The sequence below is a fragment of the Hemitrygon akajei genome, chromosome 27 (assembly GCF_048418815.1).
Source record: "Hemitrygon akajei chromosome 27, sHemAka1.3, whole genome shotgun sequence".
NCBI classification, from domain to species: domain Eukaryota; kingdom Metazoa; phylum Chordata; class Chondrichthyes; order Myliobatiformes; family Dasyatidae; genus Hemitrygon; species Hemitrygon akajei.
Window position 1 is genome coordinate 45,417,538 of NC_133150.1, and position 26,435 is coordinate 45,443,972.

Genomic DNA, 26,435 nt, shown 5'->3' on the forward strand with positions numbered 1-26,435 from the left:
AGGATCTTGTATCTTCTATTTGATTGGGGGGGGGGGGGGCAGGGGAGAAAGAATTTCAGGGTGGGTGGGGTCTTTGATTATGCTGACTGCTCGACTGAGGCAGCGAGACGTGTAGACATAGTCCATGATGCAGAGAGTTGTGTGTAGTTTCATGTGCAGAACATTTTCCACACCAAGCTCTGGTGCATCCAGATGGGACTTGCAGAATGGGTGGGTTTTGGATTACATGATTATGTCAGCTGCTTTATGAGGCAGTGAGGAGTAAAACGGAGTCAACTCTGGAGGACAAGGACAGCATCCATGCATCATTCAGTCTCAAACACCACCCCCCTCCCCGCCTCCAGCTGACCAGCAGGCAATCGAGGCTGGAGCTGGTTTGTTAACGAAGGAGAAGGCACTGGGGGGGGGCAGGCTTGAGGAGGTTAACCACAAGAGTGAATGGGCGTGCAGTGTTATCCAAGCTTGGCCCGGAAAGGCAGGAAGCAGCACAGAGGGCAAGGAGAGTGATCTTCAGCGGAGCATGTCACTGACGGTGAAGTCATCATTTAACAATGAGAACTCAGTGATTTTCAATACGCATTATAAATACTGATGTGATGGAAATTATTTGCACAAGGTAAGACTGTGCTAATTGATCAAGGAACAGACCAGCAAACAATTGCAGAACATAGAACACTACAGCACAATACAGGCCCTTTGACCATGATGTTGTCACAACCTTGTAACCTACTCAAAAATCAATCCAAACTTTCCCTCCTACATATCCTTCCATTTTCCTGTCATCCACATGCCTATCTAAGAGCTTTTTAAATGCTCCTGATGTACTTGCCTCCACCACCACTCCCGGGCAGCATCCACTACTCTGTGTAAAAAAAAAAACCTGTCTTTTACCTTCTACCACCTTTAAATTATGCCCCCTTGTATTAGCCATTTCCGCACAGGAATGGCAAATTTCTCAGTGTTACCATCTCAGAGGAGATGATTCTTGATTACAGGAGGAGGAAACCAGAGGTCCATGAGCCGGGGTATCAGAGGCAGAGAGGGTCAGCAAATTTAAATTCCTCAGTGTTAACATTTCAGAGGATTTGTCCCGGGTCCAGTGCGTAAGTGCCATTAGGAAGAAAGCATGGCAGCGCCTCTACTCCGTTTGTGAAGATTCAGCATGTCATCTGAAACTCTGACAAACTTCTGTAGAAGTGAGACTGGTTGCATCATGGCCTGGCATGGAAACACCAATGTTCTTGAACAGAAAATCCTACAAAATGTAGTGGATACGGCCCAGTCCATCACAGGTAAAGGACTTCCAACTACTGAGCACATCCACACGGAGCACTGTTGCAGGAAAGCAGCATCCATCATCAAGGACACCCATCATCCAGGCCTTGCTGTTGTCTCGCTGCTGCCATCAGGAAGGAGGTACAGGAGCCTCAGGACCAAGACCACCAGGTTCAGGAACAGTTATTACCCCTCAACCATCAGGTTCTTGAACCAGAAGGGATAACATCACTCAACTTCACTCACCCCCAACACTGAACTGTTCCCAGAACCAATGGACTCACTTTCAAGGACTCTTCATCTCACGTTCTCAATATTTACTGCTCATTTATTTATTATGATTATCATTTTTTTTCTTTCTTTTTGGATTTGCAGTGTTGTCTTTTGCACATTGATTGTCTGTCCCTCCTGCTGGGGCTGGTCTTTCATTAATTCTATTGTGTTTCTTCTATTTACTGTGAATGTTCTCAAGAAAATGTTGTTTATGGTGACATATAGTATGTACTTTGAACTTTGGAAAAGGCCTGGCTATCCATTAGATCTATGCCTCTTATCATCTTAATACTCCTCTATCAAGTCAGCTCTCATCTTCCTTCTCTCCAAAGAGAAAAGCCTGAGCTCACTCAACCTTTCCTCATAAATAATGCTCTCTAATCCAGGCAGCGCCCTGGTAAATCTCTGCACCCGCTCTAAAGCTTCCACATTCTTCCCAGAAGGATGAGCAGAACAGAACACAATACTCCGAGTGTGGTCTAACCAGAGTTTCACAGAGCTGCAACAGTACCTCGCTGCCCTTGAACTCAATTCTCTGACTAGTGAAGGCCAATACATCATATGCCTTCTTAACAACCCTATCAACTTGTGCAGCAACTTCGAGGAATCTTTAGATGCAGACCCCAACATCCCTCTGTTCCTCCACACTGCTAAGAATCCTGTCGTTAACCCTGCATTCTGCCCTCGAATTCATCCTTCCAAAGTAAAACACTTCGCACTTCTCCATTTTTAATTATAATTACTGCATTGTACTGAAGGATATTTTCAAAGCTACTTTTATCTTGGATGATGTAATGACAAACCAGTCAAACAAAATTAAAGCAGAAAGTGCTGGGACACATAGGTCAGGCAGCATAATTGGTAGATTGGTTTATTCGTGTCACACGTACCGAGGTACAGTGAAAATATTTATTTTGCATGACATCCATACAAATCATATCAGTACATGTAGTACAAGGGACAACAACAACAAAATGCAGAATAATGTGTTGGTTACAGAGAAAGTGCAGTACAGGCAGACAATAAGGTGCAAGGGTCATTATGATGATTTAGATTGTGAGGTTAAGAGTCCATCTTACTGCGCTAGAGATCCGTTCAATAGTCCTGACAGTGGGTTAGAAGCTGTCCTCGAGTCTGGTGGTATGGGCTTTCAGGCTTTTGTATCTTCTGCCTAAAGGAAGAGGGAAATGGCGGAGACAGGACGCCCTAGGCGGGTGAGGTATTTGATTATGTAGTCTGCTTTACCGAGGCAGCGAGACGTGTAGACAGAGTCCATCGAGGAGAGACTGGTTCCTGTGTTGTGCCGAGCTGTGTCCCACAATTCTCTGCAGTTTCTAGCGGTCTCGAGCAGAGCTGTTGCCATACCAAGCTGTGATGCATCCATGCTTTCTACCGTGTAGCAATAAAAACTGGTGAAGGTTAATGGGGACGTGCAATTTATTTTCCTGAGGAAGTCCAGGCACTGGCGAGTTTTCTCGGCCATGACATCTACTTGATTGGACCAGGACAGGCTACTGGGGATGTTCGCTCCTAGGAACATTAAACTTGTAACCCTCTCGACCTCAGCACCATTGACGTAAGAAAGGAACATAAACACCACCCCCTTTCCTGAAATCAATAAGCAGCTCCTTTGTTGTGATGACATTGAGGGAAAGGTTAGCATCACGGCACCATTCACTAGGCTCTGTATTTCCTTCCTGTACTCTGAATCATCGTTATTTGAGATGTGGCCCACTATGGTTGTGTCATCTGTGAACTTGTAGGTAAAGTTAGAGCAAAACCTGGCCACAGCTGTGAGTGTATAGGGCAGGAGATCCCAACCTTTTTACGCCATGCACCAATACCATTAAGCAAGGGGTCCGTGGAACCCAGGCTGGGAACCCCTGGGAGTGTTCGGCCACTACACAAAAGTTAAAGACTTGAAACATTACCTTCTTTCTCTCTCCACAGATGCTGACTGACCCCTTGAGCTCTTCCAGCACTGTCTATTTTTAATTCCAGCAACTGAAATTTTGACAAAGCTCTGGATATTGTTCAGTGAGCTGCGGTCATCAGAAACAGAATCAGGGTTGATATCACTGACGCACGCCGTGAAATTTGTTGTTTTGCGGCAGCAGGACAGAGAAATGCCTCTCAAAAGTGCAACCCTACGTCCCTGTGGTGAGAGGTGGAAACGGGAGAGGCCGGCCAGTACATCTTCTGGTGAAGACGTACTGGCCAATCCCCTGTACAGTGGATGCGATGGATTTCAGAAACATTGATGAACTCCAGCCATACCAGCGACTTTGTGGACGATGGAAACGGGAGATCATCAGCGGCCTGTGCTCCACTGGGAGCTAACGGCCCAAGAAGTAGTAGACAGCAATACATAAAAAATACTATCAATTACAATAACATATATAAAAATTAAATTAAATAAAGCAGTGCAAACAGAGAGCTCGAACAGTGAGGTAGAGTTGATAGGCTGAGTCCACCCATTTTGAGGATTGATAGATTTCTTTAAAAGTCTTAAAAGGATGTTGCTTTCTGAAGTACCCGTGGCTGTGCCCGGATTTCAGCTGTAGAAGTTCTAAACGGGAATAGTTGATGATAATCTTCGGAGCTGCATGCAAAGTGTCGCCATCAGGAATTAGGGATCTAGGTCTAATTTACAGCACAAATAAAAGTGACAAATCAAAGATCACAGAATAGACGAACTGTCGCCTCATTTAAGTTACAGACTGCTTTCTGTCATTGGCTGTTGACACCGTATACTTTGCAGTCTATTAAAAGGAGCGTGTGTCTCTTCTACCAACTCCGTGCTTTCTAAATTTAACGGCGTCTGAGCAACCTATGATTTGCCCCAGTAGCAGGGGCTGGCAAGCTATTATTTAACTTACCATCAGTGGCAGCCTTTTTGCTAATTTGAGGTTTCGAAATCTGCTCAAGACTGCTTCAAAACCAGAAAATTACTAACTTATACTTAGCAATTTGAAGGGCATCTCTGTGACCCTGGACTCTCAGCGGGAGATCGAGTTTTATTATTATTTATTTGTAAACAGGATGAGGGCGCCAGCGCCAGCAACTTCTGATCCTTAACTGCCTGTGCGCTGATTAGAAGCTGATATACAGTAGATTAAAGATTAGCTTAATTTGTCACACGTGCATCAAAATGTACAGTGGAATATGTCACGAGTCAAAGGCAGTGCGAGGCTGTGCTGGGGGCAGCCTGCAATTGTTGCCACACTTTCATGAGACCCGAGACCATAAGTGATAGGAAAAGACTTAGGCCATTTGGCCCATCAAATATGCTCAGCCATTCTATCACGGCTGATCTATTTTCCTTTCAACCCCATTCTCCTGCCTCCTCCCTGTATCCTTTGACGCTCTGACTAATCAAGAACCCGTCAACTTCTGCTTTAAATAAACCCAGTGACTTGGCCTCCACAGTCATCTGTGGCAACAAATTCCACAGTTTCTCACACTCTGGCTAGAGAAATTCCTCCCCATCTTAGTTCTAAAGGGAATTGCTTTTATTGAGTCTGTGCCCTCTGGTCCTCGACTCACACACAATTGGAAACATCCTCTCCACAACCACATAGGCATTTCGATAATGTAGCTGATGTAACTCTAAGAGCATTTCTTTTACCACAAGATATGTTAATAATGATATGGCAGGTAGTTCTAAACTCCATTTATAAATAGTAATTAAAAAAAAATAGCTTTATTAGTCACATGTACATCAAAATAGACAGTGAAATGCGACATTTGCTTCAAATCAAATCATGAGGATTGTGGTGGGGCAGCATGCAAGTATCGCTACACTTCTGGTGCCAACACAGCTTACCAAACCTTACACTAACCTGGACGTCTTTGGACTGTGGGAGGAAACCCACATGGTCACGGGAAGAACATACAGGAGGCAGCGGGAATTGAACTGAGTTTGTAGGTGAGGCTGTAACGTGTTGCACTAACTGCTACGCTATTCTTTGAAAATGAAATAGACTGGAGAATTATTAGAAGGTTATGGGACTGGTTGGGTGACAGGGTGTAGTACCTGAGACAGACCTACATTGAGTTCAACGCTGACTGTGATACTGTGGGTGACAAACTGTAATGGACTCTGCCGTTCCTTTGGGTTCGTCAGATGTGTGGAGAAGGGGAGCTTGCTACATGGGGACAGCTTGCTCTCCATATCGTACTGCCCGGACTTGTGTACTTAGACAGCTAGGACACAGCGTCCATGGGCGACTCTGACTGATGGAGGAACATTCAGATACATGGAAGGGTTTGGATGGATGGGTCAAATGCAGGGAAATGGGACTAGATCAGGTTGGTTGACATGGATGAAATGGCCTAAGGGCCTGTTTCTACACTGTGTGATTTACTATCTACCCCAAATTTCGAATCCCTTCCCTCTTCCACCCTCCCCCACCCTCCCCAGCCATCTACAAATGGGCTGTTCTTCCCACAATCTTTACCAGCTAAACAATCAAGGACAAGAAAGCGTGGCCCAAACAAGGTCATCTGAAACAATCCCAGCATTCACAAACAAGATGAGAACGGATGTTTCACCACAGTCTGTAAGAAACTTGTACGTTCTCCCCATGACCGCGCAGGTTTCCTCTGGGTGCTCTGGTTTCCTCCCAAGGAATAAGCAGTCAGCCTTTAGGACCAAGAACCTTCATCAGAACCAAAAGTAGCATTCTGTTTTGACTTATATTGATAAAAACACTTTGCTACCTCTCGCCCTTCAACTGGTATGATTCCTGCCAGAGCTTCTTCACTCTTCCAGTGTTGCGAGGTTTAAAATAGCCACCTCCTCTCCTGACTGCAGGCCAAGCTGTCAATCTCCCTGCACAGCTCATGCCGAGTGACCTCAGATTATAAAAGCAGTTGGAGCCAAGGATGCAGAAGAGAGGAAAAGCTGTTTGACTATGACGAAAAGCACTGGAACAGGGTAACATCTGAGAGGAAGCGATGGGCTTGGGTGCTCACCACTTTAGCTGCTTTGCCAGTAATGAGATGATTTCAAATCACAAGCCATAAAAATTAATTTGACCTCCGATGTGCCAAATATGTCATTATATGTTTGTGTGTCTGTAGTCAATATAGAACATAGAACTCTGCAGCACAGTACAGGAGCTCTGACACACAAGGTTGTTAGTTACTGTCTGTTACTCTTTTGGTGTTAAGGGCAGCAACGAAGATCCTCCATCGTTGTCCGTCCTTGGCGAGATACTCTATCATGGTTCAGGATCCTCACTCTGCCTCTACAGTACGGCACCAAGACGCCTTTTGTCTCCCGCGTTTCCTCCGCCCCTCGGGTCCAATGAAGTGCTGCCTCGATAATGGAATTGGCCTCTCTTCTCATCATGCACTCAATCAATGTCCAATATTTCCTCATGATGATGGTGGCCATGCCCTCTTGGTGACACTGAAGGAGTAGCGCTTCGTTGGAGATCTCCCTTGGCCAGAAAATACAGAGGATCATGGTGTGGAATGATGACAGCTTGGCAAGGTCATTCTCTGTCACGTGCCAGCATTCTGACCCACAAGGATGTGCCTATCTTTTAATCTACTCTAAGATCAATCTAACGCTCCCTCTCACAAAGCACTCATTCATTCATCCATAAGCATATCTAAGAGTCTCTTAAACGTCCCTGTTGTACTGTTGTATGTGCTCAGTCTGAGATAAGCAACTGATTTAAATAATGCATGACAAAACTGAAATGAGCAACTTAGAACTGAAGCAAGGTTGCACTATTTTAATCGTTACAGAATAACTGGACCCTGAAGATAAACACTCAACACAGCATCCATCATTACGGACCCCTGCCATGCAGAACGTGCCCCCTTCTTATTACTGCCATCAGGGAGGAGGTACAGGAGCCCGAGGACAGGCACTCAATGTAGACCTGCACCAACCAGGATATGCCTTCTTATCGTAATTACCATCCATGGAGGAGGTACAGGAGCCTGAATACACACATGCAACGATTTAGGAACAGCTGCTTCCCCTCTGCCATCAGATTTCTAAATGGTCCAAGAATCCATGAACACTACCTCATTATCCCTCTTTCATGTTATTTATTTATTTTTAATTGTAACTTCCAGTAACTTTTTATGTCTTGCTCTGTACTGCCCAGGGTACAGGAGCAACACCTCATATTCTGTCTGAGTAGCATCTAACATGATGGTATGAACATCGATTTCTCTAACTTCTAATCATTTCCCGCTCCCCCACCTCCCCTTTTCCATTTCCAATTCTGGTTCCCATCTCAGCCCTTCTCTTCTCCTCACCTGCCCATCACCTCCTTCAGGTGCCCCTCCTCATTCCCTTTCTCCCACAGCCCACTCGTCTTTCCTGTCAAATCCTTCTTCAACCCTTTACCTCTTCCACCTATCGCCTCCCAGCTTCTTACTTCAACCCTGCTCCCCCTCACCTGGTCTCACATATCCCCTGCTGGATTATGCTCCTTCCCCTCCCTCCACTGTCTTATCCTGGATTCCTCCTCCATTCTTTCCAGCCCAGATGAAGGGTCTTGGCCCGAATTATCAACTGTTTATTCCCTTCCATAGATGATGTCTGATTGGCTGAGTTCCTTCAGCATTTTGATTGAGTTGCTTAAGATTTCTGGCATCTGTAGAATCTCTTGTGCATTCTGTTTTCTTTTTACTGTCTGGATGTACCTGTGTAGTGAATGACCTATATGGATGGCATGCAAACAAAAGGTTTTCACTGTATCTTGGTACCACCATCATTATTATGTGCCGTGTTGTATAACGTGGGCTATCTTGGTCTTATCCAGGACCTTTATAGCTCTGGGCAAATTCACAGTAGTGGTTTGCCATTGCCTTCTGCTGGGCGGTGTCTTTACAGGGCGGTGTCTTCACAAGACGGGTGACTCCAACCATTATCAGTACTCTTCAGTGATTGTCTGCCTGGCATCACTGTCACATAACCAGGACTTGTGATCTGCACCAGCTGCTCATAAAACCATCCACCATCTGCCCCCATGGCTTCACGTGACCCTGATCGGGGGACTAAGCAGGTGCTACACCTTGCCCAAGGGTGACCTGCAGGCTAGTGGAGAGAAGGAGCACCTTACACCTCCTTTGGTATCTCCACCCCATCCTGGTAATATGACAATAATAAACCAATACTTCTAATACGACTATGATGGAAGCTGATCATCTTTTGAACTTTGTTTCTTGTATGAGCTATACATAATTTATGTTCTTATAGAGTCATAGAAAAGTACAGCACTGAAAGAGGACCTTTGGCCCATCTAGTCTGCTTTCTCAGGAATGTTTCTTATCTATGTGCCTGTGAAGCTGCTGCAAGTAAATCTTTAATTACACCTGTAATAGAAATAAACTCGGCTTTGACTTTAATCACTGAACACACAGAGCAGTGACATGCAGCTGAAACCTGCCTCTGAAATTTGGTACTCCGCTCTCCAGCGGAACGGACCTTCAGAAACTGAACTTGACAGGTGTATATCTCTGCATCAAACATTCAGTGCGGACAACAAAACCCTCCCGAACATAAAGAGCAAACGTCTCACTTTAGAGGGAGCGGCACGGTGGTTAGCAAGCCACTATCACAGCGCCAGCGTCCAGGTTCAATTCCCACTGCTGCTGGTAAGGAGTTTGTACGCTCTCCCCGCGACTGTGATGGTTTCTGGTTTCCTCTCACGTTCTAAAGACGTACAGATTGGGTGGCTGCAGGCTTGTTGGGCCGGAAGGGCCTGTATCTCAAAGTAAATTAAGAAACAAATGCAATTTACCTCAGGGCGCACAGGATCCTCTATTCCAACGACCATGATACATGTCAAGTCACAAAGAATCTCATTCTCATTGTCCCAATCAGGCTCTTTAACGAAGTCTCTGTAGGCCAAGCAGATTGTCCGTAGGCCTTCACAAGCCATTGGCTCGATCACCTTCTTCACCATTTCATCTCGATCTCTTGCCTTGAAAACCACGACATCCCCACTCTTATTTATTAATTTAGTGCACCTGAAAAATAACGTTTTCATGAAATACAAGTGCTGCCAAGGTCACAAAACCCAAGTTCCTGTTATCCACAGGAAGCCCAGCGCTGCACACATCAATATTGGTCATCAAATTAGTGAAAGGGTGCATCCACAGCCTCGTGAGGCGGGAAGGGGAACTGAATAAAAAGGATTTAACAATCATTCCATTATTGAAACTAAAATTAAAAGCGGTCGACATTAGGTATGAATGTGGAGAGTTTGCATACGGAACAGTTTACATCAGGAAACCTGGTTTTGGTCTTTACAATTCAAACAACTTCTCAGTATGGGAATAGGCCCATCTTACTCATGATGACAATGCTGCTTTCCTGAGCTGGTTCCATTTCCTGATATTTAGACCATGAGATACAGGAACAGAATTAGGCCATTTGGCCCATCGAGTTTGCTCCACCATTTCATCATGGCTGAGCTACTTCTGCTCCGCTATTTCGTCATATCCCTCTAAACCTGCCCGATCTACGAACCTGCCCAAATGTCTACTAAACCACTTTTGACCAGCATCCCTGGGCAGCTTGTTCCATAAACCCACCATCCTTTGGGTGGAAGAAGTTGCCCCTTTGACCCCCTTTACATCTTCCCCCTCTCACTTTAAACCTCTGTCTTCTGTTGTATCTGTCTCATTGGAAGCCATTCCAGGTACCCCCAGTCTTAGTATAAACAGCCCGCCCCACATCTCTGTTGAACTGACCCATTTTCAGCTGAAATGCATGTGTTCTACTATAAGACATTTTGACCTGAGGGGAAGAAAGATACTGGCTGTCCACCAGCTTTGCCTATCTACCCAGCCCCACGACCACAATTCAGTATTTTTTTGGAGTCTGGCTGTCATTGGAAAGTATAGCATTTTCTGCCAGCCCTCATTTCCCTGATACATTTCCCAGTGGTCACCCATTTCAATTCTACTTCCCACTCCCATTCCGACAGGCCAGTCCATGGCCTCCTCTATTGCCACTATGAGGCCACACTCAGACTGGAGGAGCAAAACACCTTATATTCCATTTGGTTAGCCTCCAACCTGATGGCATGAACATTGATTTTTATACTTCTAGTAATTGCCCCCCTCTTCACCATTCCCCATCCCCATTTCCCTCTCTCACCTCATCTCCTTACCTGCCTATCACCTCCCCCTGGTGCTCCTCCCCCTTCCCTTTCTTCCATGGTCTTCTATCATATCCCTTCCCCCCTTCTCCAGCCCTTTATCTCTGTCACCACTCAACTTCCCAGCTTTTTACCACCCCCCTCCTCCTCTCCCAGTACCACCTGCTGCCTGGTACTTTTTCCTCCCCTCCCCGCTCCTTGTTACTCTGACTTGTCACCTTCCTTCCCATTCCTGAAGAAGGGTTTTGGCCCAAAATGTTGACTGTACTCGTTTCCACAGACGCTGCCTGACCTGCTGCAGTTCTCCAGCGTTCTGTGTGTGCTGCTTTGGATTTCCAGCATCTGCAGATCTTCTCATGTTTGTGACATTTCTTTGTTGTTTTATGAAACTTATTTATTTATCATACAAATGAAGCCAAAAAATGAGTCAATGCAAGAATTCTTAAGTCATTATCTCCGGAAGAAACTAATCCTCCACTGGGAGAAAAGTTGGAAAAATCTCCTTTCACGGAAATATATCCAAACATTGGATGTCAAAACTGAGCACTACAAATCATTTCTGCATTGAGAAAAAATTTAGGCCACTCACAGTAAAATCCAACATCAAAGTTCAAAATCCAGAAGAAAATCATTTCTCACCATTCTCACGTTCCCATAGTGTCTAAGAGGGAATGGAACAGGTAAGATACTGAAAGATGCCAATGTAATGGGGACAGATGGGATTAGTTTAGATTGGAGACAGGGTTAGTGGAGACAAGAGGGGCTGAAGGGCTTGTTTCTCCTTCTCTCTTCCCCTCCCCGTCCTCTTGACCTGCCCATCACCTCCCTCCTTTTCTCCATGGTCCAAAGTCCATCCTATCAGATTCCTCCTTCTCCAATCCTTTACTTTTTTTTTTAGCTATCACCTCTCAGCTTCTTACTTCATTCTCCTTCCTCAACCCACACCCCTTCCCCCTTACCTGCCAGCTTGTACTCCTTCCCCTCCCCCTCCTTTTCTTATTCGGGCTTCTTCCCGCTTTCCTTTCCAGTCCTGATGAAGGGTCTCAGCCTGAAACGTTGACTGTTTATTCCCCTTCATAGATGCTGCCTGACCTGCTGAGTTCCTTCAGTGTTTTGTGTGTGTTGCTCTGGATTTCCAGCATCTACAGAATCTCTGGTGTGTCTGGGGCTCATTTCTGTGTTGTACAGTTCTGAGTGGTATGTTAGGTTGCCTCAGTGGAATTAAAGATTCAGTCACATCGTCTGGAGTTACAGTGACCAGACTTGATAAGGCTGGCACTTCTCCTACCCTGAAAAGCCTTTGTGAACCAGAATGGTGTTCTACAACTGTTCAATAGGGAGCCACGGTAGAATAGTGTGGAGCTATTATAGGTCGGGGCGCCAGAGTTCGGAGTTCAATTCTGACACTGCCCATAAGGAGTTTGTCTGTTCTCCCTGTGACCATGTGGGTTTCCTCCGGGTGCTCCCACAGTCCCAAGATGGACCAGTTAATTGATCATAGTAGATTATCCTGTGGTTAGCCTAGGGTTAAATCGATGAGTTGCTGGGCAGCACAGCAAGGACCTGTTCTGCACTGTATCTCTAAATTAAAAAAAATTAAATAAAAATAGCCCTCTAGGCATCATTACTCGTGGCTAGGGTTTTGTTCAAATGTCAGGTGATTAAGATATAAACAAGCAAGAATGTACCTCCCTGGTTTTATAAGGCGTTGGTCAGAAGACTGGACGGTTTTGGGCCTTGTAACTAAAGAAGAATGTGGTCCTGGAGAGGGTCCAGAGGAGACTCACAAGAACATTCGCAGGAGTAAAAGGGTTAATGTATGAGGAGGGCCAGACTAGCATCATGGGCCGAAGGGCCTGTAGCGTGCTGCAGTACTGTTTTATGTTCTCTAAGACTTCAAGGTTTTTATCTTTACCAAAGGAGGGCAGAAAATTAGGTACGGCCTGTTATAAAGTGCAGCAAATGGTTGGTAGGTTGGGAAACATCTGAACCTCATGCACACTATGTTTTGTAGATTTGTGGAAGTTGAAGTACTTTCAATACTGTGGGTAAACTGCATTTCGTGATTGTATCATGTGAGTTTAAATAAAAGGGAAATTGATTGCCTTTAGAAGAATGGAGTTTAGAAGAATGAGGGGGATCTCACTGAACCCAAATGAACGTTGAAAAGGCCCAGATAGTGTACATGGAAAAGATGCTTCCAATAGTGATGGTGGGGGGTGGGGAGAGGAGTCTAGGACCAGAGGGCACGGACTCAGAATAGATGGACATCTATTTAGAACAGAGATGAGGAGGAATTTCTTCAGCCAGAGGGTGGTGAATCTGTAAAATTTCTTGCCAGAGATGGTTGTGGGCTGAAGGGTCTGTACAGCACTTAAGTCTTAGCTATGGGTTTCCTCCAGGTGCTCCAGTTTCCTCCCACAGTCCAAAGACCTACCGGTTGGTGGGTCAATTGCTGATTGTTAATTGTCCTGTGATTAGGCTCAGATTAAATTGGGGGGGGGGGGGGTGGAACAGCGTGGCTCAAAGGGCACTGTATCATAATCAAATCAATAAAACAACTAATAGCTCTGTTTACAATGTGCCCCTCATAACTTTGTGACAATCGAAACGGGACTTTCCTCTTTGGGTTCTTGGGACCAGAGCATTGACCATGCAGAGTCTGAAGGAACATCTCACTGGCGAGACTTTACTCGTTATTGTCATTAACAAAATCTACTTGGCCACCCAAAAGGAACACCGTGCTCACTTGCGTAGGAGGATCTCGGATGCACCCTTGCTGTACATGCGGAAACTTCCATCCGCGTTCTTGAGCACCGTGCTCATCGACTTGCGTGCAGAGTTGAAGGTGTACACCTTATAGAGCTTTTCTTCTGGAATTTCATTGCGCACGGCTTGATAATCCTGTTTCAGGTCCAGCACAAAGCCAAGCAAAGCACATTCAGTCTTGTTCCCCACATGGCGAGGGAGACCTCCTTCCTTCTCGGGGGGCTGCGGAGACCAGCAAAACGGGAGAGAGAATATTAATAAAAATAAACTCCACCAATATTTGAACTAGTGGCTGTTATTCCCCACATTAATACTTCGGCTGAAGGCCACACAACTTCTGTATTTATCCATGGATATTCAATGGAAGAACAATAATTGATTACCTTCCACTTCAAACAAAATTATCATTTCAAGACGGATGACGTCAGAACCCATTTTGCAGTATTTACAAAGTAGTGAAAAAGTTAGAAATTACACTGAAGGGCACTGCTTTTGTTCACAGAACTTGTTAATACAGTTTATTAGTCAGACAGACAATATGTCGAACCTTGAAGATATTAACATACACACAGGTGTAGGTGTGTGTGTGTGTGTGTGTGTGTGTGTGTGTGTGTGTATTGAATTGAATGATCTTTATTGTCATTATACACAGGTACAATGAAACTCTGTTTGGCTTCCTCTCAGGCAATTAAATAAAGCAGTAGATAAAAACAAGACAGTAATAGAAAAACAGTATTAAATAGATAAGTAGCAGAAATTAAGTTGCAGCAGCACCAGAATGTCACAGTGATGCACAAAGTGCCGTTAGTGCAAGTATTTGAGTCCTTGTGTGTGCTCACAGTTTCAGTCATTGTTCTGTGGGAGTGGTGTGATGGAGGCCACTGCTCTGGGGTAGAAGCTGTTCCTCAGTCTATTTGTTCTGGCTTTTAGTGTCCTGAATCTTTTGCTGGACGGCAGCGGGTCAAACAGGGAGTGGCCGGTGTGTGTGGTGTCTCTGATTATGCTGATTGCTTTCCTCCTGAGTCTGCTGGAATAGATGGTGTCCAGACCTGGGAGCTCCAACCTGACAATTCGCTGGGCTGCCTTCACCACGCGATGCAGCTCTTGTCACTCAGTGGCTGTGCAGCTGGCATACCACACTGTGGTGCTGTTGGTCCGGATGGTTTCAGTTGTGCTTCTGTAGAAGTTAAGCAATAGCTTTTGTGGGAGTTGGCCTGTTTCAGCTTTCTGAGGAAGAAGAGTCTTTGTTGTGCCTTTTTTCACAAGCAGCGAGGTGTTGGATTGTCCATGTCAGCTGCTTTGACAACATAACTCCAAGGAACTTTAGGTTTTCCACACTTTCCACTACCTCTCCATGTATAGGGAGGGGTGTGTACTCTGTCCTTTGATCTCCTGAAGTCAATGATCATCTCTTTTGTTTTAGAAGTGTTAAGGACTAGGTCATTGTCCTTACACCACTCCGTCAGATGATCCACCTCGAGCCTGTAGGCTGTTTCATCCTCGTCCGAGATCAGGCCAACCACAGTGGTATCATCCACAAATTTCATTATGGAGTTGGAGGTGTAGATGGGGGTGCAGTCATGTGTGAAGAGTGTGTAGAGCATAGGGCTCAGCACACAGCCCTGCGGGGTGCCTGTTTTAGAGATGAGGGTGGTGGAGGTGTGCTCACCAACTCTGACTTGCTGTGGTCGGTCTGTGAGAAAGTCCATGACCCATGAGCACAGGGAGGAACCAAGGCCAAGAGTGTTCAGTTTGCTGACCAGTTTATGGGGGATGATCGTGTTAAATGCAGAACCAAAGTCCACAAATAACATCCTCACATAAGTGTTCGGTTCCTCTAAGTGAGTCAGAGCAATATGGAGGGCAATATATATATATATATATATATATCTGTGCAAAAGTCTTACTCACATATATACAGTACCTTTAAAAATATTCACCCCCCCCTAGAAGTTTTCATGTTTTATTGTTTTACAACATTGAATCACAGTGGATTTAATTTGGCTTTTTTGGACACTGATCAACAGAAAAATACTATTTCGTGTCAAAGTGAAAACAGATCTCTAAAAGTGATATAAATTAATTACAAATATAAAGCACAAAATAATCGACTGCATAATTACTCACCCCCTTCAAGTCAGTATTTAGTAGATGCACCTTTGGCAACAATTACAGCCTTGAGTCTGTTTGGATAGGCCTCTATCAGCCTTGCACGCCTGACACTGCAATTTTTCCCCATTCCTCTTTACAAAACTGCTCGAGCTCCGTCAGATTGCATGGGAATTGTGAGTGAACAGCCCTTTTCAAATCCAGCCACAAATTCTCAATTAGATTGAGTTCTGGACTCTGACTTGGCTACTCCAGGACATTAAATTTGTTGTTTTTAAGCCATTCCCGTGAAGATTTGGCTTTATGCTTGGGGTCATTATCTTGCTGAAAAGTCTTCTCCCAAACTGCAGTTTCTTGCAGACTGCATTAGGTTTTCCTCCAGGATTTCCCTGTATTTTGCTGCATTCATTTTACCCTCTACCTTCACAAGCCTTCCAGGGCCTGCTGCAGTGAAGCATCCCCACAGCGTGATGCAGCCACCACCATGCTTCATGGCAGGGATGGTGTGTTCTGATGATGTGCTGTGTTTGGCATATGCCAACATAGCATTTAGTCTGATGGCCAAAAAGCTCATTTTCAGTTCCATTGGACTGTAGAACCTTCTTCCAGCTGATTTTAGTCTCCCGCATACTTTCTGGCAAACTCTAGCCAAGATTTCACGTGAGCTTTTTTCAACAGCGGCTTTCTCTCCGCCACTCTCCCATAAAGCTGTGACTGGTGAAGCACCCGGGCAACAGTTGTTGTATGTACGGTCTCTTCCATCTCAGCCACTGAAGCTTGTAACTCCTCCAGAGTTGTCATAGGTCTCTTGGTGGGCTCTGTAACTTGTCCCCTTCTTGCACGGTCACTCAGTTTTCGAGGACAGTCTGCTCTAGGCAGATTTACAGCCGTTTACAAATGGATTTTTTTTTTCCATTTCTGGATGATTGACTTAACTGTACTCCAAGGGATATTCAGTGACTTGGAAGTTTTCTTGTATCCACCTCCTGACTTGTGGTTTTCAGTAACCTTTTTCACGGTGTTGCTTGGAGTGTTCTTTTGTCTTCACGGTGTAGTTTTTGCTAAGATACTGACTCACCAGCAGCTGGACCTTCCAGATACAGGTGGATTTTTACTACAATCAATGAAACATCTTGACGGCACACAGGTCTCCAAAAACAGATCTCCATTTAACTAATTATATGACTTCTAAAACCAATTGGTTGCACCTGTAAAGATTTGGCGTGTCATATTAAAGGGGGTTAATAATTATGCAATCAATCATTTTGTGTTTTATATTTGTAATTCAGTTATATCACTTCGTAGAGATCTGTTTTCACTTTAACACAAAACAGTTCTTTTCTGTTAAACAGTGTCAAAAAAGCCAAATTATATCTACTGTTACTCAACGTTATAAAACAATAAAACATGAAAACCTCCAACAGGCATGAATACTTTTTATAGGCAATGTAGCTAGGGTGCCTAAGACTTTTGCACAGGACTGCATTTGTCAATGTGGAGCAGATGTCGAATTTGTAAATCCAGTGGAAGCAAGTAATCTTGGGAATGGTGAGGGTGGAGCACCACGGGAGGTGTGTGGGACAGATGGCAGTGAAGGAGTGCCGGGGTGGATGCAGCCCTGAGACACCAGGCAAGGTCATTTGATTCTAAACAATTGGCTTATGGTTCATTACAGAATGTCTCTCTGGTGCTTCCTGCTCCCTCCCCTCTCCCAACCATGTTTCCTCTCTCCCAGCCCCCTTCCCACTCTCAGTTCTCCACAGAGACCCATATCACAATCAGGTTTATCATCATTCAGAGATGTTGCGAAATACGTTTTTTTTTTTGCGGTCGCAGTTCAGTGCACTGCAAAAAATTACTGCAGTACCATGCAAAAGCCTTCGACACCCTACCACTATGCAGGTGCCTAAGACTTCTGCACAGTTGTGTACGTATATATGTAAAAGAGATTTAAAAAAATAGTGATGTAGTGTTCATGGGGTATTTGTCCATTCAGAAATCTGATGGCGGAGGGAAGAAACAAGGATGCAAGCTTAGAAACGCTGAATGTCAAACCCCATTCAAACAAGCAAACCACTCGACTATTCCTGCAAAATGTCAGCAGTCCTTCCACTGATAAAGGATGATCCCAGTGACCAGCTTACCAGTATTTTGGTGGTGTAAGCGGAGTTAATAGCGATCCCATTGACAATCCGCTCCAAAACCTTCGGTAGGATTGCGTCCGGGGCAGGGATTTGCCGGTAGTGAGTTTCCCCAATGTATGACTGTACCACCGTCATTCGGTTCATGGTGAGGGTGCCAGTCTTATCTGAACAGATCGCGGTGGCGTTGCCCATTGTTTCACAGGCATCCAAGTGTCTGACCAAATTATTGTCTTTCATCATTTTCTGTCAAAAAATGGGATCACACAATCAGTGGATTTATTCAGAATTAGAATTGGGTTTATTATCACAATGCACCTCCTGAAATCTGCTGTTTTGCTGTAGCAGGACAGAGCAAGGCATAAAAAAAATTACTGATCAGTTACAATAAATAAATAGAACATAGAAAGCAGTCACCATCATCATTATGTGCCCTGTCATATGACGTGGGTGATCATGGTATTTTGTCCGTGATTGTCCTTGGCAAAAATTTCAACAGAAGAAATTTGCCATTGCCTTCTTCTGGGCAGTGTCTTTACAAGACAGGTGTCCCCAGCCATTATCAATACTCTTCAGAGATTGTCTGCCTGGTGTCAGTGGTCACATAACCAGGACTTGCGATCTGCACCAGCTGCTCATACGACCATCCACAACCTGCTCCCATGGCTTCATGTGACCCTGATCGGGGGCTAAGCAGGTGCTACACCTTGTCCAAGGGTGACCTGCAGGCTAGCGGAGGGAAGGAGCACCTTACACCCCCTTTGGTAGAGATGCATCTCTACCTACCACTTGAGTAGCACAGTACAGGCCTTTAAAAAGATGTTTCCCACTACCCCCCCCCCCCCTGACCCCCCACCACGGCAGGGACCACCAAGAATCTTTCACGGTAAGAGTCAAGACATGAAAAGGTAAGAGTTAAAAGTGAGCAAGAGTTAAAAATAAGTAAGCCTGGTAAAAGCCAAAACCACTTTTATACCAAGTATAAACACAGAGATTCTGTGGATGCTGGAAATTCCGGGTAACACAACAAAATGGTGCAGGAACTGAGCAGGTTAGGCAGCATCTATTGGGGGGGGGGGGGGGGTGGGGAACTGTCGATGTTTCGGGCTGAGACACTTCATCAGGCCCCTTAGTCCTGATGAAGGGTGTCGGCCTGAAACTTCGACTGATAATTCCACTCCACAGATGCTGCCTGACATGCTGGTTTCATCCAGCAGTTTGTGTTGTCTTGCTCTTTATACTGAGCAGCACACCATTGTCATAAATCGCCCTTTAACAAGCGAATGTTTAATAGCCAGGGCACAGGGATATTTCATGTATCTGAACCAAGACTCTCACTTTTCGCAATCACTTTCCACTTTATTAGGTATACCGGTGCACCGGCTCGTTAATGCAAATATCTAATCAGCTGATCATGTGGAGACAACTCTATGCATAAAAGCATGCAGACATGGTCAAGAGCTTCAGATGTTGTTCAAACCAAACATTGGAATGGGGGAGAAATGTGATCAATGTGACTTTCTACTGTGGAATGATTGTTGGTGCCTGACGGGGTGGTTTGAATATCTCAGAAACTGCCGATCTCCCGGGATCTTCTCTAAGAGTTTAAGGAGAATGGGGTGAAAAACAAATAAAAAAATCCAGTGATATTTGGATGAAGATGCCTTATTAGTGAGAGAGGTCAGAGGAGAATGGCAAGACGCGTTCAAGCTGACAGGAAGCCAACAGTAACTCAAAATAATCACACGTTAAACAGTGGCATGCAAAAGAGCATCTCTGCGTGCACAAAACATCGAACTTGAAGTGGATGGGCTACAACAGTAAAAGAAGACACTGGGTTCCATTCTCGTACCGAATAAAGTGAACACTGAGTGCAAACTCAAACAATAGCAACAGCAGAAATTTTCTGTGCAAGGCTCGCATTTTCGGACAAGTTCATCCGATTTAAAAAGTGTCAAAGTTACTACCTACTACTGCATATTTCATGCAGTTTGCCTCCCATTTCTCTTAAACAGAGTCTGGGCATCGTCTTTTCTTCGATTCGTTAATGCAACAGATCTCACCTTTACAGAGTAGGCCAAAGAGATGGTGACGGCCAGGGGGAGACCCTCCGGTACGGCCACCACCAACACAGTGACTCCAATGATGAAAAACTTCATAAAGTATTGGATGTAGATTGGGGTACATTCTGCCAGCCATGGTTTGCCTTGAACCCCAAAAGTGTCAATGACAAAATACAAGACGAGGATGATGACTGTGATTGCCGACATAAGCAGACCTGGAAGAAGAGACATTCTCAACTGAGCTTCTGCAAGAAGATTGTGGTTATACAACAAATGTCCAATGCAATTGCCAGAACAAAGCTAAACGGACAAGTCAGACAGGAATTATTATTGCTTTGCCACACAGTATAGAAATTCCATTGTTCAGATACCATAAGTCCACACTGTGGGAAGGATGTGGTTGTTATCAAAGAGAGTGCAGAGGAGATTCACCAGGATATTTCCTGGATCAGAGGACTTAAGTTACAGGGAGAGGCTGGGTTTCTTTTCCCTGGATCAAAGGTCATTGAGAAGAACCCGATTGTCTGCGATAGGGTAGATCAGAGGCCCGCCATTTGTGATAGATCACAAGACAAAGGAGCAGAAGTAGGCCATTCGGCCCATTGAGTCTGCTCTGCCACAGCACCATGAGCTAAATTATTCTCCCGTCTAGTTCCAATTACCAACTTTTTTCCCATATCACTTGATACCCTGACTAATTAGATACCTGTCAATCTCCTCCTTAAAAACCCTCAATGATTGGGCCTCCACAGCTGTATGTGGCAACAAATTCCATAAATCCATGAACCCCTGGCTAAAAAAATTTCTCCTCATCTCTGTTTTAAATGGGTACCCTCTAATTCTAAGACTGTGACCTCTTGCCCTGGACTCACCCACCAAGGGAAACAGCCTTTCCACATCTACTCTGTCGAACCCTTTCAACATTCGGTAGATCAGAGGTCCGATGTCTGTGATAGGGTAAATCAGAGGCCCGATGTCTGTGATAGGGTAGATCAGTGGCCCGATGTCTGTGATATGGTAGATCAGTGGCCTGATGTCTGTGATAGGGTAGATCAGAGGCCCGATGTCTGTGATAGGGTAGATAAGAGGCCCGATGTCTGTGATAGGGTATATCAGAGGCCCGATGTCTGTGAAAGGGTAGATCAGAGGCCCGATGTCTGTGATAGGGTAGATCAGAAGCCCACTGTCTGAAAGTCCGGGCCAGGGACTGGAGGGTGGAAGGCCGATGTCTTTGAGTCTGTGAACCAAGGACTGCTGGCCCATCCTGTCCTGGGGCTGGAGCCTGTGCTTGTAAGTGTGCAGGTGGGTGGATGGGAGGGTGGGAGAGGGGCTCGTGTTTGTTGGCTTTTGCTGTTGTGGCTGCTGCTTGTGTTGCTCTGCTGAGCACAGTGGGCATGCTACATTGTCGCTGGCCCTCAGCACCTTGTGTTTGTTGGCTGTTAATGCAAACAATGCACTTCGCTGTAAGTTTCCATGTACATGTGATAAAAAAATCCAAATCTGATCTGAATCCACGATAAAAATTACAAAGATGTTGCCAAGGCTAAAAATAGGTTGGGACTTTATTTCCTGAAGCATAGAAGAATGAGGGGAGATTTGATGGAGGTATGCAGAATTAAGATAGGTATAGAGAGGGTAAATGCAAGCAGGCTTTTTCCACTGAGGTTGACTGAGACTAGAACTAGAGGTCATGGGTTAAGGGTGAAAGGTGAAATATTTAAGTGGAACATTTCTTCACTCAGAAGGTAGTGAGAGTGGAATGAGCTGCCAGCGCAAGTGGTGGACTTGATTTCAGCATTTAAGAGAAATTTGGATAGGTGCATGGGTAGGAGGGGTATGGGGGGGGGCTATGGTTCAGGTGGAGGTGAATAGGACTAGGCAGAATAAGAGTTTGGCACAGACTAGAAGGGCCAAAGGGCCGTTTCGCTGATGTAGTTTTCTATGATTCTATTATTCTTAAAGGCTATTGAAAACAAGAAGTCGGGTTCAATGTGAGAGGAAGGAATTTTAAAAGGGGGAAGGATTTTGAGGACCATAGCAAGCTGAATCCCATGGATGTTCCTTTTAAAACTATTACTGGAGTAGGTTCCTGACAAGGAAAAGAACATTTCTTTCAATGCTATATTGATTGCAGTGTTTGAAGTCTGCTTTACAGATCAAGAAAGAAGAATTGTCTTCAACCTCAGTGGAACTTGACTGTATCTAGTTTGCAAACTGTAATTCCCACCAATCAGGATGACATTTGATAATACTAATGAAGATAGAGGGTAAGTGAAAAAGGGACAAATCTAGATGGAAACAGAAATAAGATACAATATATTTTAATAGAAACAACAGCTCTCGTTGCTGGGGTCAGTTCCATTTTACCTGCTTTTCCGATCTGCACGGCTAATTTGGTGAGCTTGCCCTGCAGGACAGATTTCTCTTTCTTTGGTATGTTTGATTTCTTCTTCTCCTTCTCTTCCAGGTCCCCACCTTCTTCGCTCTTCAATGGCTGAATCTCCAACGCAACACCGTCCTGAGCTTTAGCTAGTTTCAACACATTGAAACAGATTTGCAAAACACTGCATAAACAGTCACAGCTATTACTGCCCATGTACACGTCAGGGCAAAGGTAAATGTGGGGGAGTCAAGTGTGTGTGTGTGCGGGTGCGCACACGCGCTAAAAATATTGGGACGTTGGCTTTTATTGTTAGAAGATTTTAAAGGTCTTCCAGCAAAGTGACAAGTTATGAAATGATAGATAATGATGCAGTCCCTATAATACAAAAATTAAATCTTTTTTTTTTTTAAGTGTAATGGATAATCCATGGTAATTCCTCCAGAGAAGTTTAGACAATCTATAACTTTTTCAAGGACATTCAAGGACTTATGTTCTCAATGTTTATTATTCATTTTTAATACTTTGGCTTTTTTCCTTATTTGTGTTTGCACAATTTGTTGTCTTTTGCAAATTGGTTGTTTATCTGTTTTTGTGTGTAGTTTTTTCATTGATTCTATTGTGTTTCTTTGAACTTATTGTGAATGCCAACAAGAAAATGTTAATACAGGGTATACGGAGACATGTATGGAGCTACTTTAATAATAAATTTACCTTTGAATTTTTTTGTACTTTTTAAAGTTTTGTCAAATTTGGTCATTCTTCACAAAGTCTCAATTGTAAAGTGATTTGTCAGTATAGGAAGTGTATTGATCTAAGTTGCTCTAGCAAAGGTCACTAATGTACAGCTCTCCAGTCTGTATTTAATATGGTGACATGAATCAAACAAAAAAAATCTTCAAATGTGTATTCTGTTGAAAGTAATCGGGGGCAATCATTCATATAAAAATGCCCACTTTAATGCATTCTAATTTTATCAATGTCCTTGAGTTACACAATGTATGGCATTCTTAAGTGATCACCAGAGCATCAAATCGTGTCATTATATTTGACTTTGTCTCTCAGCGCTATTTATCAGTCACACTGAATTGCAGCTGAACTGCAGCGCATCAGCAGTCCTAGGAAGGTTCGCTTACCAGATTGAGGGGGGGTACTGGGGGTGGGGGGTGGGGCATTTTCTAAATCGGTAACTTCACCGTTCAAACTATCACTTTGTTGGTTAAACCGTAAAAAGTAACACACTGACATAAATAGTGAAATTCACCATCAAGTTTACCACAGATGCAAATGATGTTACAATTACAATATCATTCTTAACACAGCAAACAGACAAACCATGGAGAGCTTGTGTCTGTAAATGGAGCATGTAATACACAATAAATAAAAAGGTACAATGTACAATGTCTATCACTTCATTATGAAGAGAAGAAAGAATCACAGTAACTAAAACAATATAGCTGACAACCTATCAGAGGATTTCCTCTCTCAGCTCCTCAGTACCTGGCATTCAACATAGGGATGCAAAAAAATACACCAGTTCAGGGAAGGAGTACTTTACGGTTAATCAGAACAGCTCCTGACAGCAGCTATAACCAGTCATGTCCCTGTCACTCCTAGTCTATGCAAGGAATGCTTGGGTTTTTGCAAGGAATGCCTAGGTCTACATAAGGAATGATCAGGTCTACTTAAGGAACGCTTGGGTCTACTCAAGAAATGCTGGATCTGGGTAAGGAACGCCCAGGTCTACGAAAGGAACAGGCTGCCAGCACACGTGGTGTATGCAAGTTTGATTTCAATGTTTGAGAAGTTTGGAAAGGTACATGGATGGTAGGGGTATGGAGGCTATGGTCCCAGTGCAGGCCGATGGGCGTAGACAGTTTAAACAGTTCAGCATGGACAAGATGGGCCAAAGGGTCTGTTTCTATGCTGTACATTTCTATGACTTGGGTCTACTGAAGTCTTGGGGGAAAAGTAAACTCAATATGACAAAGTCTACAGTCTTTGGAAGAAAATAATGCATTAGGGTGCATCAGTTCTGTTTTTCTAGTGAATACCGTTCCCTCTAAGTGTGCGGGTGCGCGGCCATGCAGTAACTGAAATGCTCCCGCGCAAATAGCAGGACACAGCTGGAATTTCATTGTGTTACTTAAGTGCCGAGCAGCTTTCAGAATCTGTGAAAATTTCCCGCTCAGAGCAATGGTTGGTGTGCTCAACTGTGTAAAGAAAACTTAGAGGGAGGAAGGTTGATTGTGAATGTTGACTATCTGATGCTTTGTGTCTGTCATGCTGATGCAAGGAAGTTTTTCACTGCGCCCGTGCAGACATGGACTTGCGCAGATACCAATGAACTTGACTTCCACTTACCATTTGCACTTATCGACTTGGCAATGCTATTTGGAGACAGGACAGTCGGTGAAATCAAACTGTTTAACGGTCTGCTGGAGAAACTCAGTGGGGAGGATGATTTAGTGAGGGGGAAAGGTTTTGAATTGAAACCCTGTTCTCTCCTTTGAATTAAACTTTCCTTTCTTCAGAGTCATACTACAGGTGGACATAAAGAAGTTAAAGGCTAAGGTTACATCACCAGCTATAGCTGCTGCACAGAAAGGGTTAATTTCCAAGATATAATTAGTTTATTTCTTTGAGGTCTGGTCCCATTACACCCATGGTGAATGCCTGTGGTTGAGGAGGGAGATAATTACTTTCTGGTAGATTGTAGAAAGTTTTTTTTTTAAATTTGACTTCATTTGTTATATTTTGAGTTAATTAAAACACAAAATCTGTTTCTGAAGTTCTGGAAACTCCTCGGCATTCTAAAAGTTGAATTATAAAGTATTTCCAAAATCTAGTCAATTGAGTCACTTGTGTGAAGTTCTGGTAACGTGGACCAGAGGTTTGATAATTTATATTTATACACACAGTTCTGAAATGCATCATCTGTCAGAAATATAATTGAGGAATTGTCAAAGGCTTGTGGCCTCTGTATAAAAAATATTGTAATTACTTAATCACTATTAATACAATAGAACCAAAGGCCCAAAATACCATCAATAGCAAAGCTGGACAACAGCATCCAGCTTCACAAGGGCATTATCTTTTAAAACTTTGGAACGTACACTATCCTATGAGTAATTTACATTTGAGGAGAGAGAGCTAGGAGCAACAAAGAAAGAGAGAAAGAAAAAACGACAAAGACTATGTCAGAGAGGCTGAAGGAAGGCAAGCTAAACTGCAGAGAGGGTGAAGTTATGAGGTCCTCCACAGAGCCTGGAAGGAACAGTCAAACCACAACGTGAAGGCTGAGACTATGGAGGAAAAAAAGTAGGGGTTCAACGATTACTGTTTTTCTAAAAAAAGAGAAACTGATTAAACATCATATTTGCACCATGCTCTCTTCCAGCATAATTCTTTTACATGCATTGCCTTAAAGTTGTTGAGAAGGGGCTGGAATAATGGATATTAATTTGGGAGGAATGATTCCAGCAAGTCCTGGTTACTTAAAGGGGGGGCGGAATTCTGATAAGATTTCCAGATAGAATCTCTGAAGCATGGATGAGACAGCCACAGGAAATTTGGCATTTTGCAGCTCACAGAGGTATTTAAAGGGCTCGGCAGCAGATGCCAGGGTTATATGTGGAAGGGCAGAAGTAATTTTGTAATATTCACTTCACATCTCTTGCAGGAACAAGAGACAGCAAATGGCCAGGACTTCAAACCAGTTGCAGTGGTTATAAGTGGCTTTCACTTAGACCTTCAGAAAAATAATCTCTCCACAACACGTCGCTCGAAGGAACTTTTGCCAGATCTGTACAAGTCACCATGAGGAGGTTATGCGAGAACCAATTTAGTAGTAACTGCGTTGCAACTGATCGTGGGTTTTTTTTCCCAATAATCGTTGTACCCCCATTAAAACAGAAGGTGGTGGTGAAGGCCCCACTGTGTTAGCGAATTTGAAGAACAACAATAATGGTTGAAAAATAAAGGAGGAGAAATGCTTCCAGTTAGTGTGGTCCTATGTTTATGAGGGTTACCTTTGTTGCGATTTTCTGGTACTCCTTGTTTTTTACCTGTTCAAACAAAAAAGGGTGGAATGCTTGTCACATGACTTCATAAATGCTATAATGTAAAAGGTTCATGTTTAGCTGTGCTGGAGACTGGAAATGGAATGTCAGCTGTTAGTTCATGGCACAGGGTCACTGTAAAACCATTCCAGTTCCACAATTCCTTCTGCTGGCCACCTTAACTTTTCCCAGTAGAGGATAGAACTGGCCAGGATGCCGAGCAACAG

The 26,435-nt window shown here is 44.0% G+C and overlaps 1 protein-coding gene across 8 annotated transcripts in view; it reads right to left on the bottom strand.

Moving 5' to 3' along the window:
* Nucleotides 1–26,435, bottom strand: part of LOC140717343 (plasma membrane calcium-transporting ATPase 1-like) — a 328,298-nt gene that overhangs the window by 72,609 nt on the left and 229,254 nt on the right. For 6 of the 8 annotated variants that reach the window (XM_073030837.1, XM_073030844.1, XM_073030836.1 and 3 more), the window contains 6 exons: nucleotides 26,179–26,214; nucleotides 22,135–22,296; nucleotides 19,768–19,982; nucleotides 17,708–17,950; nucleotides 13,435–13,676; nucleotides 9,321–9,549 (listed from right to left, as the gene is read on the bottom strand). In XM_073030837.1, the coding sequence (XP_072886938.1) occupies nucleotides 9,321–9,549; nucleotides 13,435–13,676; nucleotides 17,708–17,950; nucleotides 19,768–19,982; nucleotides 22,135–22,296; nucleotides 26,179–26,214 (1,127 nt within the window). The remainder of the gene's footprint in view (nucleotides 1–9,320; nucleotides 9,550–13,434; nucleotides 13,677–17,707; nucleotides 17,951–19,767; nucleotides 19,983–22,134; nucleotides 22,297–26,178; nucleotides 26,215–26,435) is intronic. The other 2 variants (XM_073030840.1, XM_073030843.1) reach the window with 1 other exon arrangement.